Genomic DNA, 17726 nt, shown 5'->3' with positions numbered 1-17726 from the left:
TAAAAAACATTTAGCCTCATGTGATCTTACTACAATCATAGAAAGTGACCTTGATAATATATTCTATATCAATCATTACCCAAGTAACTGATAGAAATGTCAATGTCATCTGGAACTTTTCTAACAATATAATGTAAGTGTCTGGCAGTCCCAGGGAGGATAACTGCGGGGACAAAGCTGCAATGGGAGAAGATAACATGAACAAAAAATACAGGGCCATACAATGAACTTGAAGAAAAATGGCTTTCATCCTCCACCCTTATCCTGTTTTCCGGGTTAGCTCCAAGAATGGCCATTACAGAAAAAAGCCCCCCAAAAAAGTCTTCATAGATGGATAGAAGTAAGCTAGAAGAGCCTACCAGCAGGTCCTCATTACAGATTTTCCATTTTAAGATTCTATATACTCATCGATAAAATTAAATTTTCTAATTACTACAGTTTACATTTTGAAAGTATTATATACGTTCATTCTGGGCACATGTTCTTCAGGAGATACAAGTATATGAATATTTTCTCCCAATCTGTGACTTGAGTTTTCATTTTCTTCATTGTACCTTTTGATGAGTATAAGTTAATTGTGATGAAGCATAATTCACCAATTTTTTTCTTGTATGGTTAGTTTTTTTTTTATCCTGTCCAAGACATTTTTCCTTTCCCTAAGATTATACAGACATTTACTTAATGTTTTCTTTTAAAAATTTATAGTTTGAAGGCAAGGAGTATATGCCATCCACTCAATTTTGCTGTGAACCTAAAACTCTTAAAAAAAATAAAGTCCATTAAAAATTAAACTATATAAAATTTAATTAAATACATTATATTAAAAGCAGAGGAAACTCTTAAAAAAAAAAAAAAGCCTTATCATCTTACCTTACCTTTTACTTTTTTATATGCTATATTTAAAATTACATTTTTTGTTGTGTGTGAGGTAGATATGAGGTTCGTTTTTGTATATGGGTATCCATTAATTCCAGTCCTATTTGTTGAAAGGACTTTCTTTTCTCCATTGGATTTGCTTTTGCACCTCTGTCAAAAATCAATTGAGTGTATATGTGTGGGGCTATTTCTGGACTTTCTATCTGTTCCATTGATCTATTTGTCTACCCTGAAACCCAAACACACTTGCTTGATTACTGTAGATTTGTAGAAAGTCTTGAAGGCAGATAGTACAAACCCTCCCACCTCCCACTTTATTCTCCTTTTTCAAGATATTTTGGCTATTCTAGTTTGTCTGAATTCCAATGTAAATTTCAGCATAGTTTGTCAACTTCTAAAAAACACGTCCTGGGATTTTGATCAGGATTATAATGTATACACTGATCAAATCCTGGGAGAAATAACATCTTAACATATCTTTCCGTTGATTTAAGTCTTCTCCAACTTTTCCTCAGCAATTCGTTTTCTTAACTTTTATTCTACATGCAAGGGTACATACGCAGGTTTGTAATAAAGGTAAACTTGTGTCACAGGATTTCATTATACAGGTTATTGTGTCACTTAGGTACTATACCTAGTAGCCAGTAGTTATTTTTTTCCTGATCCTCTTATTCCTTTCACCCTCCATCCTCAAGTAGGTCCCAGTATTCGTTGTTCTCCTCTTTGTGTCCACGCGTTCTCATTATTTAGCTCCCACTCATGAGTGAGAACACGCAGTGTTTAGTTTTCTGTTCCTGCATTAGTTTGCTAAAGATAATGGCCTCCGGCTCTATCCATGTTCCTTCAAAAGACACGCTCTCATTCTTTTTTATGACTACATAGTATTCCATAGTGTATATGTACCACACTTTCTTTATCCAGTCTTTCGCTAATGGGCATTTAGATTGATTTCATGTCTTTGCTATTGTGAATAGTGCTACAATAAACATAGGTGTTCATGTGTCTTTATGGTAGAATGATTTATGTTCCTTTGGGTATATGCTCAGCAAAGGGATTGCTGGGTAAAACAGCAGTTCTGTTTTTAGCTCTTTGAGGGATCAACACACTGCTTTCCACAATGGTTAAACTAATTTGCACTCCCATCGACAGTGTACAAGCATTCTGTTTTCTCTGCAACCTCACCAGCATCTGTTATTTTTTGACTTTTTAGTAATAGCCATTCTGATGGGTGAGAGGTGGTATCTCAATGTGATTTTGATTTGCATTTCTCTAATGATCAGTGATACTGAGCTTTTTTTTTTTTTTTAAATATGCTTGTTGGCTGCATGTATCCACATGACTGTGAAAGCAATTCCTCTTTCAGTATGCAGATACTACATATATTTTAGTTTGTTCTTAAGTATTTTGTAGTTTTTATATGCCCTTGTAAATGACATTTTAAAATTTCAATTTCCAGGTCATTGTTCTAGTTGTTCATATAGAAACAGAACTATTTTTTGTATATTGTTTCGAATTATAAAAGTTTGTTAAATTCACTTATTATTTTAATAGTGTATTTATAGTTTTTTAAGGATTTACTTTGTTCACAATCTTACCATCTGCAAATAAAGACAGTATAAGAACATTTTTTCCAATGTAGGTATCATTTATTTATTTTTATGACCTTATTGCACTGGTTAGGACTTCCAGTACCATATTGAATAGAAGTGGAAAGAATGGACATTCTTGCCCAGGTCTTCATCTTAAGAGAAAATAATTTATCACTTCAACATTAAGTGTGATACTAGCTGTAGAATTTTTACAGAAGTTTCCTTTTATTAATGAATTGCTAAAGGGTATTATTATGATTGGATGTTGGATTTTGTCAAACGCATTTTCTGATCTAAGGACTTATATCCAGAATACATTAAGAACTCCTGAAATTCAATTAAACCATTTGACCCAGCAATTCCATTGCTGGGTATATACCCAAAGGATTATAAATCATTCTATTATAAAGACCCATGCACACGTATGTTCATTGCGGCACTGTTTACAATAGCCAATACTTGGAACCAACCTAAATGCCCATCAATGATAGACTGGATAAAGAAAACGTGGCACATATACACTATGGAATACTATGCAGCCATCAAAAAGGATGACTGCAGGGACATGGATTAAGCTGGAAACCATCATTCTCAGTAAACTGACATAGGAACAGAAAACTGAAACCAAACACCGCATGTTCTCGCTCCTAAGTGGGTGTTGATCAATGAGAACATATGGACACAGGGAGGGAAACATCACACAGTGGGGCCTGTTTAGGGGGAGGGGAAGCTAGTGGAGGGATAGCAGGGGGTGAGGGGACTGGGGAGGGGTAACATTAGGAGAAATACCTAATGTAGATGATGGGGGGATGGATGCAGCAAACCACTACAGCATGTGTATACCTATGTAACAAACCTGCAGGATCTGCAGATTAACTTAAAGCATAATAATAATAAAAAAATAAAATTTAATTAAAAAAGTTAAAATTAAAATAAATTGGCAAAATATTTGAAAAGACACTTGGCAGAGGAAGATATATGGATGACCAATGAGAACATGAAGAAGTGTTTAACATCATCTTAGAGAGATGAAAATTAAAATCACAATGAGATACCAATACTTACGTAGTAGAATTGCTGAAACTAAAAAGACGAAGAATATCAAAAGATGGCTGAAACACCGAAGGACCAAACACCCAATCACAGATGGTAGAAATGTAAAATAGTAAAGCTACTTTGGAAATCTGTTTGGAAGCTTTTGTAAAACTTATGCATTCATCTTATGATTGAGAAAAAAACAACCCCATTCAAAAGTGGGCAAAGGACAGAACAGACACTTTTCAAAAGAAGACATATATGAAGCCATCAAACATATGAAAAAACGCTCATCATCACTGGTCATTAGAGAAATGCAAATCAAAACCACATCAAGACACTATCTCACGCCAGTTAGAATGGTAATCATTAAAAAATCTGGAGACAACAGACGCTGGAGAGGATGTGGAGAAATAGGACCACTTTTACACTGTTGATGGGAGTGTAAATTAGTTCAACCATGTGGAAGACAGTGTAGGGATTCCTCAAGGACCTAGAAATAGAAATTCCATTTGACCCAGCAATCCCATTACTGGGTATATATCCAAAGGCTTATAAATCGTTCTATTATAAAGACACATGAACACGTATGTTCATTGCGGCACTGTTTACAATAGCAAAGACCTGGAACCAGCCCAATGCCCATTGATGATAGACTAGACAAGGAAAATGTGGCACATATACACCATAGAATACTATGCAGCCATAAAAAATGATGAGTTTGCGTCCTTTGTAGGGACATGGATGAATCTGGAAACCATCATTCTCAGCAAACTGACACAAGAACAGAAAATCAAACACCGCATGTTCTCACTTATAGGCGGGTGAACAATGAGAACACATGGACAGAGGGAGGGGATCATCACATACTGGGGTCTGTTGGTGGGGACTAGGGGAGGAGCAGCCTGGGGTAGGGAAGTTGGGGAGGGATAACACAGGGAGAAATGCCAGATATAGGTGACGGGGGGATGGAGGCAGCAAATCATACTGCCACGTATGTATCTATGCAAGAATCCTGCATGATCTGCACATGTACCCCAGAACCTAAAGTACAATAAAAAATAGTAAGAAAAAAAAAGAAAACAGCATAAATATCATTTAGAATAAATAAATCATGGTATTTTAATAAAACATAGTATTATTTACCAACAAAATTAACTAATACCCAAAATAATATGAAAAAAATCTCCGCAATATTGTACTCAAAGTTGCCACACACATATTCTGCAGAATTGCATTTATGTGATGCTAAATATCATGAACAAACTCATCTGTGGTGACAGAAGCTGATGGTGTTTGCTTCTGGTGGTAGTAAAGGAAGAGGTAACAGCTGGAAAAGTACACAAGGTATCTTCTAAGGTGTTGGCAATGTTTTACGCTTTGGCAGAGGTGAGGATTTCATGGATACATGTGTTCATCACAACTCATCAAATGGTTTATTTAAGACCTCTGTATTTTCCCTCTATGTAATTTATATTTCAATAAGGAAAATAAGTGGCATAGAAGATACAAAACTTTTAAAGTCGTAAATAAGAAATTCTAGTATCCTCTTGTGAGACTGCTATTATTATGTATTTAGTAAGGGTCTTGCTATTGACATTTATATATTTCTTTGGACACTATCCTATATGTTGAATAACTTACTAGAAAATAAAAAAATAGATAATTAGACATCAACAGATAATATTACCGCAATCATAGAGGAATAGTTTTATGATATTGTGTTATTTCAGTTTTATACTTTATTAGTATAAATTTAAGGGGTACATGTGCAGTTTTGTTACATGGATAAATTGCATAGTGGTGAAGTTTGAGCTGTTAGAGTAACCATTAGATGAATAAGGTACATTGTACATATTAAGCAATTTCTCATCCTACATCCTGCTTCTTCCCTCCCACCCTTTTGAGTGTCCAGTGACTATTATTCCACACTCTATGTGCATGTGTACACATTAATTAGCTTCCACTTATAAGTGAGAACATGCAGTATTTGACTTTCTGAGTTGTTTCACTTAAAATAACGGCCTCCAGCGGGCACAGTGGCTCATGCTTGCAAACTGGGAACTTTGGGAGGCTGAGGTGGGTGGATAACTTGAGGTCAGGAGTTTGAGACCAGCTTGGCCAACATGGAGAATCCTATCTCTACTACAAATACAAAAATTAGCTGGATGTGGTGGCGAGTGCTTGTAATCTCAGGCTCTAGGGAGGGTGAGGCATGAGAATCGCTTGAACCTGAGAGGCGGAGGTTGTAGTGAGCCGAGATCACGCCATTGCACTCCAGCCTGGGTGACAGAGCAAGACTGTGTCTCAAAAAAAANAAAAAAAAAAAAAAAAAGGAAAGAGAAAAGAAAACAAAAAAGAAGATAATGGCTCTCAGATCCATCCATGTTGCTATAAAAGACATGATTTCATTCTTTTTTAATGGCTGAGTAGTATTCTACATTTTCTTTATTTATTATCTGTTAATGTACACTTAGGTTCATTCCATATCTTTGTTATTGTAAATAGTGGCATCATAAATATATGAATGCAAGTAGCTTTTTGATGTAATGTGTCTTTTACTTTGGATGTAAACCTAGTAGTGAAATGTAGTAGTATGTAAACCTAGACTAGTGAATTGAATGGTAGTTTTCTTTTTAGTTCTCTGAGAAATCTCCATACACTTTTCCATAAGGTTTGCAATAAATTACATTCCCACCAACAATATATAAGCATTCTGTTTTTTCCACATCCTCATTCACATCTATTATTTTTTGACTTTTTAATAAGAGCCATTCTGACTGGTGTAAGATAATGTCTCATTGTGGTTTTAATTTACATTTGTCTGATGAATAGTGATGTTGAACAGTTTTTCATATGCTTGATGGCATTCATCTTCTTTTGAAAACTGTCTGTTTATGTCCTTTGCCAACTTTTTAACAGAGGCTACTTGTTTGTTGTTGTTGTTGAGCTGTTTGAGTTCGTTGTAAATTCTGGGTAACAGTCCCTGTTGGATACGTAGTTTGCATTTATTTTCTCCTATTCTGTAGGCTCTCTGTTCTTCCAATTATTTCATTTGCTGTGCAGAGGCTTTTTGTTATAAGTCCCATTTGCCTATATTTGGTTTGTTGCATTTGCTTTTGAGGTCTTCATCATAAATTTTTTACCTAATGTCCAGAAGAGCTTTCCTTAAATTTTCTTCTAGTATTTTTATAGTTTCACATCTTACATTTAAGTCTTTGATAAATTTTGAGTGGATTTTTAAATATAGGTAGAGAAAGGAGTACAACTCCATTTTATGCATATGGCAATTCAATTATCCCAGCACTATTTCTTCAAAAAGGTGTCCTTGTCCCAGTGTATCCTTTTTGTCAACTTTGTCAAAGGTCAGTTGGCTGTAGATATGTTGCTTTATTTCTGGGTTCTCTATTCTGTTCCACTGAACAGAATATCTACAGCCGAGTGACCTTTGACAAAGTTGACAAAAAGCATACACTGGGTCTATTTCTATGCCAGTAACATGCTGTTTTTGTTACTACAGTTTAATTATATAATTTGAGGTCAGGTAATGTGATGCCTTCAGCTTTGTTCTTTCTCTTAAATTTGCTTTGGCTATTTAGACTCCTTTTTGGTTCCATATGAATTTTAGAATTGTTTTATCAATAACTGAGAATGATGCATCTGGTCATATGGATACAACTTTGGTTTCTATTGTGAAAACAAACCCTTGTTTTCAGAGTTGCTGTACAACCACCATGACAGCATTTCTGATTTTATCCTAATAAGAGTTTTTTAATGAGCACAGATTATGTTCATTTATTAATATAACCAATATGTGTTTCATAATTTTTAAATACCTACTGAAAGTACAGTAATTTGGCAAGTTTATTGTTTTCTTCTAAAATGACTGCTGCTATTCTTGAAAGGATCTAGCTGGAATTTTAATTGTATATTGGCTTTCTTTTTCCCTCCTAAATAAGGACACAACAGATAATTCGTGCAATTTAATTCTATAAACATGTAGCATTGTGCTTGAAAACTCCAGTATGAATAAGATATAATCTTTCTTTCCAAATATCTGTTAATGACCTGCAACAATGGACAAGAAGGCATATAATTAAAAGAAAATGCAGTACTTGCAATACTAGTTATAGGAACCATGGGCTATCAGAAAATGAAAAGGAGTGATTTGACTTTTTTGGAGGCCAAAAAAGAGGGTCATAGATGGCTTCACAAAGGAAGAGACATTTAAGATGGATCTTAAAAAATATATTAATGGTTGATCAGTATGTTCAGTTCAGCTATCATGCCATTACTCCTCCATGGTAGACATTGCATTAGGCACTGGCACACAGTCTGTGTTCTAAGTCCTCAAGAAGCTTATAATCTAGGCATATTTTGCCAAGCCAAGAAGGCATAAAATTTCCTCACCTGTCTATCTCACTCCTTTCTGTTCTGGCTTTTGCCATGTCATTTTACCAAACTAGACTCACACATAAAAAGGAATTTTAAGTTCAAAGGTTGTTTCTTTATACATTCTTTTCATTTCTGATTTAATGGAAAAAGTAATGGCTTGGTAAGTCAAGCGACTACTAATTCTTAATGTTACCAATAAGCTTTTTTTCTTACAACATTCATTTAGTCATTAATTCACTTCTTCAACCAACATTTAGTAAGGCATTACCATATTCAGTGCATGTCTAGGGGACTGGGATATAAAGATGGATAAGAAAAGTGAGGTTATTATCTAGTAAAGGAAGTAGACATAAAAATACAACTGCAAGGTGATACTGGTTACAACTAACGCTCAAAAAGAGAAGGAGACATTACTTCTAGTGTAGAGGTCGGGGAATAGCTGGGAGACAAAGTGATGCCTGGGAACTGGAAGCCCATTCCAAATGTCGGGAACATGTGGAAATTCATGCAGATCCCAAGTGATCATTAGTTTATGGCCTCTGCTGTTTTCCTTTCACAACTCTTATTTAGGAGTCCTGTTCTCATCCCAAGCACTAAACAGCGAAGACATTTTCTTCCATGTTTTTCTCCAGTTGCAAAATTTGCTGTTCAAATATTGGACTGACCAATTTTTTTTCATGTATCTTAAGCAAGAATGTCAACATAACTCTTATTTCCCATAACTAAAAATGCCAAATACTAGTAACTTATTTTCTAAAATCACTAAAATATATACATTGCCTCCAACTCTATAGAAAAGTTTCTAAAGTTATATTTGCAATTTTATTTTCATTTTGGTAATCTTCACAAGCACACAGTTAAAACCTTTGAAGCCAGATGTATGGATTTAGAAATATCTTTTGGATTTTAGAAAAGTAAAATGGTACATATACCCAATTTTAACAAACACTCTCTCCTCCAGCCCCAGTAAGGTATAGGGTAGCAACGTGGAATCAAACACATTAATCTCTCTGTAGTAAACACTTAAATGTTCTCTAAGAGGAATAAACATTACAGCAAGCCTCACATCAGTTCAGCCCAGGTTTTCTGCCGAATGAATTATGTAAAGCCATTTAGTTTCAGCATTTTTTTGGATTTCAGAATTGTTAATGAGGGATTATGGAATTGTAATTATTTTCATTGTACAGTTTTACAGAAAGGTTTAGACAGATTAAGTAACTTGCCCAAGTTGTCTAGCTAATAAGGAGACTTCACATAAACCCAGCATCTTACTCTTTGTTAATAACTGCTGTCCTACATGCAGTTTCTTCACTGGGTATTTCCAACCTCTGGCCATTCAGAATCTACTGTGATGCATTCCTCTCTTGCCTCTTTTATTTCACTTCTTTTCCAGCTCAAAATTATTTATTGTTTACTTTCTCCATCAAGAGAAGCTTGTGTTCTGCTCACTGCTGACTTCTCAATCTCTAACTTTTCTATTGCTATTATGTTTTTCATTCCTTTTGGGAATGCACATTTTTTGATCCCTCCATGAGAATTACGATGTTTAAATGCAGATTCTCAACACATCTCTGACCCGCTGAATCAGGATCAATGCTGATGGGGCTTGGAAACCTACATTTCTCACAAGTACGCTGCGTGATTTTGATTGCTCTTCTTAGGAATCTGCTCTTGTTGCAGGCACAGATTTAAATGCCTGGCATCATAAGTCTACTAACACCCAACTACCTGCCCTTCAAAAGCCACCTGAAGAAACACTGTTTGGGCAGTTTGATCGTTTAATAAATAAGGTAAGCATAAGGAGAGTATATTAATATGCTAATTACTTGAAAGATAACATGACATACTTGGCCAAATCCTTGTTTCCATAGCCCAAGTCTCATTTTCTCTCCATTGTCAAACACTGCACTGTAATGGGTTTCTTCTAAATATCTATTCTGGTTTATTCTAGCCTGACCTATGAGTGAAAGATAGAGTAGCAATTGTATTTTCCAAACAAAATTTTCCTGTGTAAAGACGCCAGATACTTCTAGAGTGTCTTTCTACAAAGGGTCTCCATTTTCTCTCATCTTCCCCATAGTATGCAGACACTGTGAGGAGTAGCATACTATTCTTTAGCTAATGAAAGCACAATATGAGTTATTTGCAAAGACACGCACACACACACACACACACACACACACACACACACACACACCCCAGCAGCAGCAACAGTAAGAAAGAACGATTAGAAAATCACCTGTACCCTAGATCCAGCATGCTTGGTTTCACTACTAGGAATATTAATCTAAAGGGAATAATCATCTATCGTTTTAGACATGTCAGCCCGCATTGGAGAATCCAGAAGCACAAATCTATTACCTGACCATCTGCTTATTCCTCAACTTGGTGTTGAGAAGTGAATCACTAATATAATCACATAGGCAAAATCTTCCTTTTTTTTTAACAAATGATAATGCTGAAAATTATACTTACAATTTTGATGAAAGCTGAGCTTAACAAAATAGTCTGAATCTCAATTCAAACTATTAGCAAATCAATTTCCATTTATATCATTGACAAAAGTGTCTTCATCATTACCCATCTTTTATTTGAATATGTAAGTTTTGAAGTGACTGTGAAAATCCTTTAAAGACAAAACATTACAGTGCCATGCAGCTACTTCCATTTCAGCTCACATGGCTACCACCCAAATTTGAGACAATGGTTTTATAGATGGTCATAAACTATCATGTCAGAGACAATTTCCTTGAGATATTTACATTGAATTAATGTAAAGTCATTTGTGAATTTTTTGTTAGTTATAAACAAACTTAGGATATTGATAGTCATTGATAAAGGCAAGAACACTCACCAAATACTGCAGAGTCAGTTTATGATAATATGATTAGCTACCCTAATAATGCTGCTTAGGCACTATCTTGCTAATTACAATATTATAAATATTAATGTCACAGCCTTTCTGTTTGATTGCCACTCATGGAGTGATTCATCATGATATTTTCCTGGAACCCACATTGTGAGATTTTATTTCTTTCCTCCTTTTCTTTTTTCATTACTGGACTTGCAATCATACACATTACTCTTGAAGAGGGGTTTATTTTTGGCTATCTGTTAGGAGAGGGACAGTGATATTTTCTACGAAAACTAGCCAAATAAAAGTCATTTATAAGACGTTTCTATTATTTTTTCTGAGTCCCTAACCAAGTCATCCAAGGCACAGTACTCAGGGTTTTTGTTTTCCATTCCTTTTCATGTGACCTGTTTCAAGTTAAGATTCATTTGAATTATTAAATGCTTCCTTAAAGAATCTTTTCATACTGCCTCTCTTTTTTTAAAGTTAATTATTGATGTAGTGACAAGTTGAAAAGACTAAGAATTATAATTTTTTTCCTCCCCTCACTGGGGGCTCAAGAAATGTCTTCTGACAATGGTTGTCTATTTAGAATAACACAAAGGAAATACAAAGGCAAAGTGCTGAATGTTGTTTTAGCAGAGTTGCTAAAATCACTGTACTATACAAAATGTAAATGTAGTGTATATTTCTTGGAAAATAGCAGTTAGTGAGAAAGTTGGGACATAACCTTTTGAGCCCAGGTTTAACCACACAGCAGAAGGAGTTACAAAAGACACTGATTAGATTTTAATTTTAAAAACTTCATTATATTATTCAGGACTACAGTGATTTGATTGTCTTGAAAATAGTAAGGTAATGTTACCCAGAAAGCATAAAGAAATCTTCAGACTCCCACTAGAAAGAATGCCAGTCATCACCATAGTAAGTAAGAATTTGCAGGCACTTTATACTGCAAATTTCAGTCTTTTTCTTTTATATAACCTTGTCCTGTATTGGTTTTATAAAAAAGTAACTCACAGACCCATCATATGGCTGTAATCAAGCCTCCCTCAGAAAGAGTCCACTGCAGAAATCACATCCACCAGGCACTATGTTTCCTTTGATAGTGAGAATGTCAGATGGTAAATAAGATCTGAAATAGAAACTGACCAAGGCTGAATTCTAAAAAATAACATAGGAGATTTAAGCACATACCTTGCCCAAGAGTTCAGGTATGCGTGGAACTGGTTTCCCTTTCTGGTGACTCACAGTAGCTGGACTCTGTCCATCCCAATCTTGTAGTTCTTCAATGCTTTTCAGATAAAGTATGGCTTTGAGGCCAGTGCAGTAGTCTTCAATCACAGTGAAATCCTGATTCTGAATGGCACTGCATACCTAGAAAGGACAGAGAAGTCAACCAAATGTCAAACCAAGAGCTAATTCTCCAAACAAATTCACTTTTCTTTGATTCAACAAATATTTATTTTATGTGCCAGGCACTGTTTGAGACATGATGGACCAGTCACTGTCTGGAGATGTGGGTGGTGAGGAGGACTGGACTGCAAAGGAACACAGAGAAACTTTAAGGGACAATGAACATTTTCATAAACTTGCAATGGTAATGGTGTCACGGGTATATACACATTCCAAAACTTATTAAGTTGTATACTTTATATAGGTACAGTTTATTATATGTCAGGTTGAATTTTCAAGGAGTCAAATTTGGCACAACATAAGAAAGGCCATTAAAATTCTCATTGCCCCTCTATTGGGATGTGCTGCCTTCATGTGTGAAGGTGGTCAAACTGAGGCTGGAGTGCTGTTCGTTCAGTTAACTCAAACATCATTTACCCCTGCCTCTGTTTCCCTCCTAATCTGCTATTGTTCTTCTTCTTGTCAACTATGATCCAGTCACCCAGGTCTTTCCTCTCTTCCTCAAAAAAAAAAAATGCCATATTCTTTCATTGCCTTAGGATCTTTTCACAAGATCTCACTGGCTAGAAGGCCTTTCCTTTCCACACATGGCTAACTACCAACCATTCCTCAGGCTCACGGTAAATGTCCTTTCTTCAAAGAGGCCTCCAGGAGCCGAGAGTAGGTTCTGGCCTTCTTTTAATCAGACATTTTTAACTTCTAATTATTACATGATTATTCAATTGACAACTCACTCCCCAATTAGACCAAAGTTTCAGAAGAGAAGAATTGCATTTATTTTGGTTACTATATTATCCCCAGTGACTAGGACAGTGTTTGTCAGTTAATCTGCTTCCAAAAATACCTGATGAATGAATAGTGATGATATAGTTTGGCTGTGTCCCCACCCAAATCTCATCTTGCATTGCAGTTCCCATAATCACCATGTGCAGTGGGAGGGACCTGGTAGGAGGTAACTGAATCATGGGGGTGGCTATCTCCATGCTTTTCTCATGATAGTGAGTTCTCACACAATCTGATGGTTTATGTAAGGGGCTTTTCCTCTTTTTCTTGGCACTTCTCCCTCCTGTCACCATGTAAAGAAGGATGTGCCTGCTTCCCCTTCTGCCATGATTATAAGTTTCCTGAGGCCTCCGCAGAAATGCTTAACTGTGAGTCAATCAAACCTCTTTCTTTTATAAATTACCCAGGCTCGGGCATACACACATACACACACACACACACACACACACACACACACACACACACATATGTATATATATTTTTTTGAAATGCAGTCTCACTCTGTTGCTATGCTGGCATGATCTTGCCTCACTGCAACCTCTGCCTCCTGGATTCAAATGATTCTCCTGCCTCAGCCTCCCAAGTAACTGGGATTACAAACACACACCATCATACTCAGCTAATTTTTCTATTTTTAGTATAGAGAGGGTTTCACCATGCTGGCCAGGATGGTCTCAATCTTTTGACCTTGTGATCCACCCACCTTGGCCTCTCAAAGTGCTGGGATTACAGGCATGAGCCACTGCACCTGGCCTTGGGTATATCTTTATTAGCAGCATGAGAATAGACTAATACAAATAATTAAAAAGAAAAGAAAACTGAAATAGAAGATTCTGGAGTTAATGAAGTTTAAATCAGAGAAATTACAGTTCTTCCATTAAAAAACCCCTGGGGATTCTGTGATTGTGGCTGGGATTTGAGTTAAAGCTTGAAGAATATGGATTCAAATAACCGCTTCTAGGTTGATTATTTCCAAAGATATCCCTCCAATTTTGATATCACATGTGGATTCCAGAGACTCATTTACAACTTCCCGTAGAACCTCTTCACTCAGAGGGCCCAACATCACTTCAAATTCAAAATTTACAACATGAAATTCAACATCCTTCCTAATCCATATTTCAAATTTGTCTAATGAAGCAACTATTAAAACAAAACTAAGCAAATAACAACTCATTTCCATCCTATTTTCCCAGACACTGAATGCCTTGTATATACCAGAGTGTCTGGCAATGACAACCAACAAATAAAAATCATCTCATACATGAATGAAAATGAAGGCAACGCCCGAAAACAGAATAATAAGATTCTATTTCAGACTCTTAAAGCCTTTTGGGTATTAAACTAAATACATTTTATTGTAAGCTTTGTGCCTAGCATGCTACCTGATACCTCATTGTTGCTAGGTTAGTTGAGAGAATTTATTGAAAACACACTAGGAGTTTCCAGAATGGGAAATGGGATAAGTAGAGAGAGAGAAAGAGAGAGAGGTAATATGTATATATACATACATACACATACATACATATATACATATGACACACATACACATATACACACACGCACGTGTGTGTGTGTGTGTGCGCGCGTGTGTGTGTGTGTATGCCTAGAAGTTCTCAGCAAGGAGTGGTAGTGATTCCGTGATGTATACCTAAAGAACATTCAAGTGTGAAATTGTGGGAATGCTAGCACATAAAGGAAGGCTAAGGAAGATGATCGTGAGGGAAAACAAGAAGAGATCCAAGAGAATTAAGTCAGGTGCCACATATCAGAGCTGAAAGTGCTAACTGGATGTAGCACTTGGCAGGATACTGGACAACATTTGCCTTTATAGGAGAGATGTGCAATGGAGTAGAAGCCGGTTTGTGGGGTAGGTTGAGGAATGGATGGGGGATAATGAACTAAAGATAGCCAAATAACACTTAGAAGAAGTTTGGCTCCTGTAGGAGAAAGAGGTGAACTGGGGGTATAGGTTACAGGGTTTTGCATTTTGTTTTTTTATTTTTGAGACAGGGTCTTGCTCTGTCGCCCAGGCTGGAGGGCAGTGGGGTGATCACAACTCAGTTTTGCCTCAACCTCCTGAGCTCAAGCAATCCTCCCACCTCAGCTTTCCAAGTAGCTAGGACTACATGCACACACCACCATGCCTGGGTCTCTTTTTTATATATTTATTTAAATTTTTTTATAGAGATAAGGTTTTGCCATATTGCCCAGGCTGGTCTCAAACTCCTGAGCTCAACCAATCTGTCCACCTGGCCTCTCCAAAATGCTGGGATTACAGGCGTGAACCACCATGCTTGGCCCACGTTTTATTTTTTTTGAAGAATGAAAATAATTATGTTTTAAAGAGATGCAGTTATTTTACATTTCAGAATAGGACAGACTGGTTTCTATGTATGAGTTTTCTGTCAAAATTGGCTGAATGATTATGTGATGAGAATAGAACAATGCAATATCTAAGATGAAATAAGCTCTTCTTATGGGCCAGGCACTCTGTTAGCACTTTTAAACACATTATCTTCTTTAGTCCTCAAAATAACCTAAAAGATAGGTTTAATTTCAGCCCCATTTTACAGATGAGGAAACTGAGTCTTAGGAAAGTTAAATGACTTGCTCCAGACCCCACGGTTAGAAAGTGATGGCACCAGAATTCCTGACCATACATTAGAATATAATCTAGATACAGACATTAACAGAGGAAAAACTTTTAATACAACTACAATTACTTTTTCTACAACAATTTCATGGACCAAACACATATATTTAATCAAGTTATCTTCAACTGAAATATAGTTATGGTTTTGAAAAATCCATGCTTTTAGATAAAAATTGTCAGTGTTTTCAATTTACCTTACTTGTACAGTATAAAAATAATAAGCCAAAACCAAAAAGCAGAAATAAAAACCCCTTCATTTTCTATTCTGAAGTGCTGAATGTTAGTACAATGTAGAAAAGAGCATAGAATAACTACTAAATATGAACAGGAACATTTTCTAGGAAGCCCATTTACATTATATAAAAAAATCTGTTTCTCAGGAGGAACAATTTGTACATTAATTAGGCCTGTTATAACTTTCTTAGAGTTGGTGGTGATTTTTTTTCTCACAATTATAAGGAACATCATTATCATTTCCTCCAGGGGGGTTTCTTTTTCTTTTGACTATAAAAGTCAACTGATGCTTTACTTAATCCTCTTTGCTCACTCTGAGATCCTATTTTTTTTGTAGTATATGCTTATGGGTATATTTTACTACAGTCTTAAAATAGTTCACCATGTGAACATAAGAAATCAGATTTTGAAAGTCATATAATGTCATGTACTTTATAGGATTTTCATGACTATTGTAAAAACCCGCTGCTAAAAGGAATCTAGAAATACTTCTCAAAGGATGAACAGTAAAGTATAATCTAAATCATCCCTGATTTTTCCAGGAAGAAGATACAAAAGCTATGAATTCTCTCAATCCTCCAACATGGCACAATTTGTATGTAGTAGACTCAGCCAAGGAGTGGAGAGGCCAAAATATAGACTTGGTATCTTTTAACTGTAGAAGAACATGGCAGGACCCAAGGCTAAGAAAACTCCGTTTCCCACGCACTTCTAGGCTCTTTATCCTACCGGGTTAACGCTCCACATAAATGGGAGCTATACTGAGAATGTGAACTGAACACAAAACTTGAAGAGGGAGAAGAGACTACAAGGTACTTACTGAGCAAGAGTAGGGATAGTGTGCAATGCTGGAAGCCCTGGAATCCCCATGAGGCTCGAGTGCTGGAGGGGATGACTTCAGATATACTTAATCATATGGCAAATGTCACATTATTTATGTACCTTTCTGAAGTAAGTAGTTTAATTTTTACTTCCAATAAGACTAACCTACTAATTTTCCTGACAGAATTTCTGACAGTAGGAACTTTGCACATCGATATTTTGCACATTGATATTTTCTGTAAAAATTTTATTGTACATACACATTTTACAAAAAAATTTTTATTGTACATACAAATCAGGTGGGGATCTTTTTAAAATGTAGATTCTGGTTCTGTAGCTTTGGAGTGGGATCCTGGAGTGAGATTATGCATTGGCCAAGTTTTCGGGGGCTGCTGCTGCTGCTGGACCATACTTAGAACAGCAAAGTCTTAAGTACTGGCAGAGGCGCATCTCATCTCAACTGAAATGCTGATTGCAAAAAAATTCTTCTAAACAAATAGGTTTCTTATTAATTTTTACTATTAGATTATATCAATATTTTAATAGCCTTTTAAAAAAATGCACTACTTATAAAAGTCATGTTTGAAGAAACAAGAATAATTTGCTGATTAAACAGTAATAAGACTAAAAATAAATCTTAGGATGCAAGTGCACCATTGAGAACAGCTTTGCCCATGCATTTGATCTCAGGAAATGGAATTGCTTAGAAAGATGCCTTGTCGTTGCCTAACCTTTATACTCCATTGAGGGTTTTATCTCTATCTCAAAGGTAAATTGTTCTTGTTAAAACTCCAAACATGTAGCTGCTATGCCTAAATGGGTGTATTTTATATGACATCTCTTAATTGTTTGTTTAACAGCTCTGATTAGGACTCTTAATAGCTGTTAACATGTTTGCTTAGTATAATTTGTAAGTTCTTTATGGTGAAGGCTGGTTTATCTTTCTTCACAGCAGGGCATCAGGTGCCATTATAAGGATCGTTGCCACCATTAATTATTTTTATAAGTGTGAATATCCCTATCGTGGGCTATTTTAAAGAGAGGCCCCTAGATTCTCAGCAGGATC

At 35.9% G+C, this 17726-nt stretch overlaps 1 protein-coding gene across 2 annotated transcripts in view; it reads right to left on the bottom strand.

The window, feature by feature from the left end:
* Positions 1 to 17726, bottom strand: part of DPYD (dihydropyrimidine dehydrogenase) — a 758429-nt gene that overhangs the window by 103613 nt on the left and 637090 nt on the right. For both annotated transcript variants that reach the window (XM_017503801.2, XM_017503800.2), the window contains exon 18: positions 11947 to 12126. In XM_017503801.2, coding sequence (XP_017359290.1) covers positions 11947 to 12126 — 180 coding nt within the window. The remainder of the gene's footprint in view (positions 1 to 11946; positions 12127 to 17726) is intronic.

The sequence above is a fragment of the Cebus imitator genome, unplaced genomic scaffold (genome assembly GCF_001604975.1).
Source record: "Cebus imitator isolate Cc_AM_T3 unplaced genomic scaffold, Cebus_imitator-1.0 Scaffold315, whole genome shotgun sequence".
NCBI classification, from domain to species: Eukaryota; Metazoa; Chordata; class Mammalia; order Primates; family Cebidae; genus Cebus; species Cebus imitator.
The sequence above is the reverse complement of the archived record's forward strand: the minus strand, read 5'-3'. Positions and strand labels throughout refer to the sequence as shown.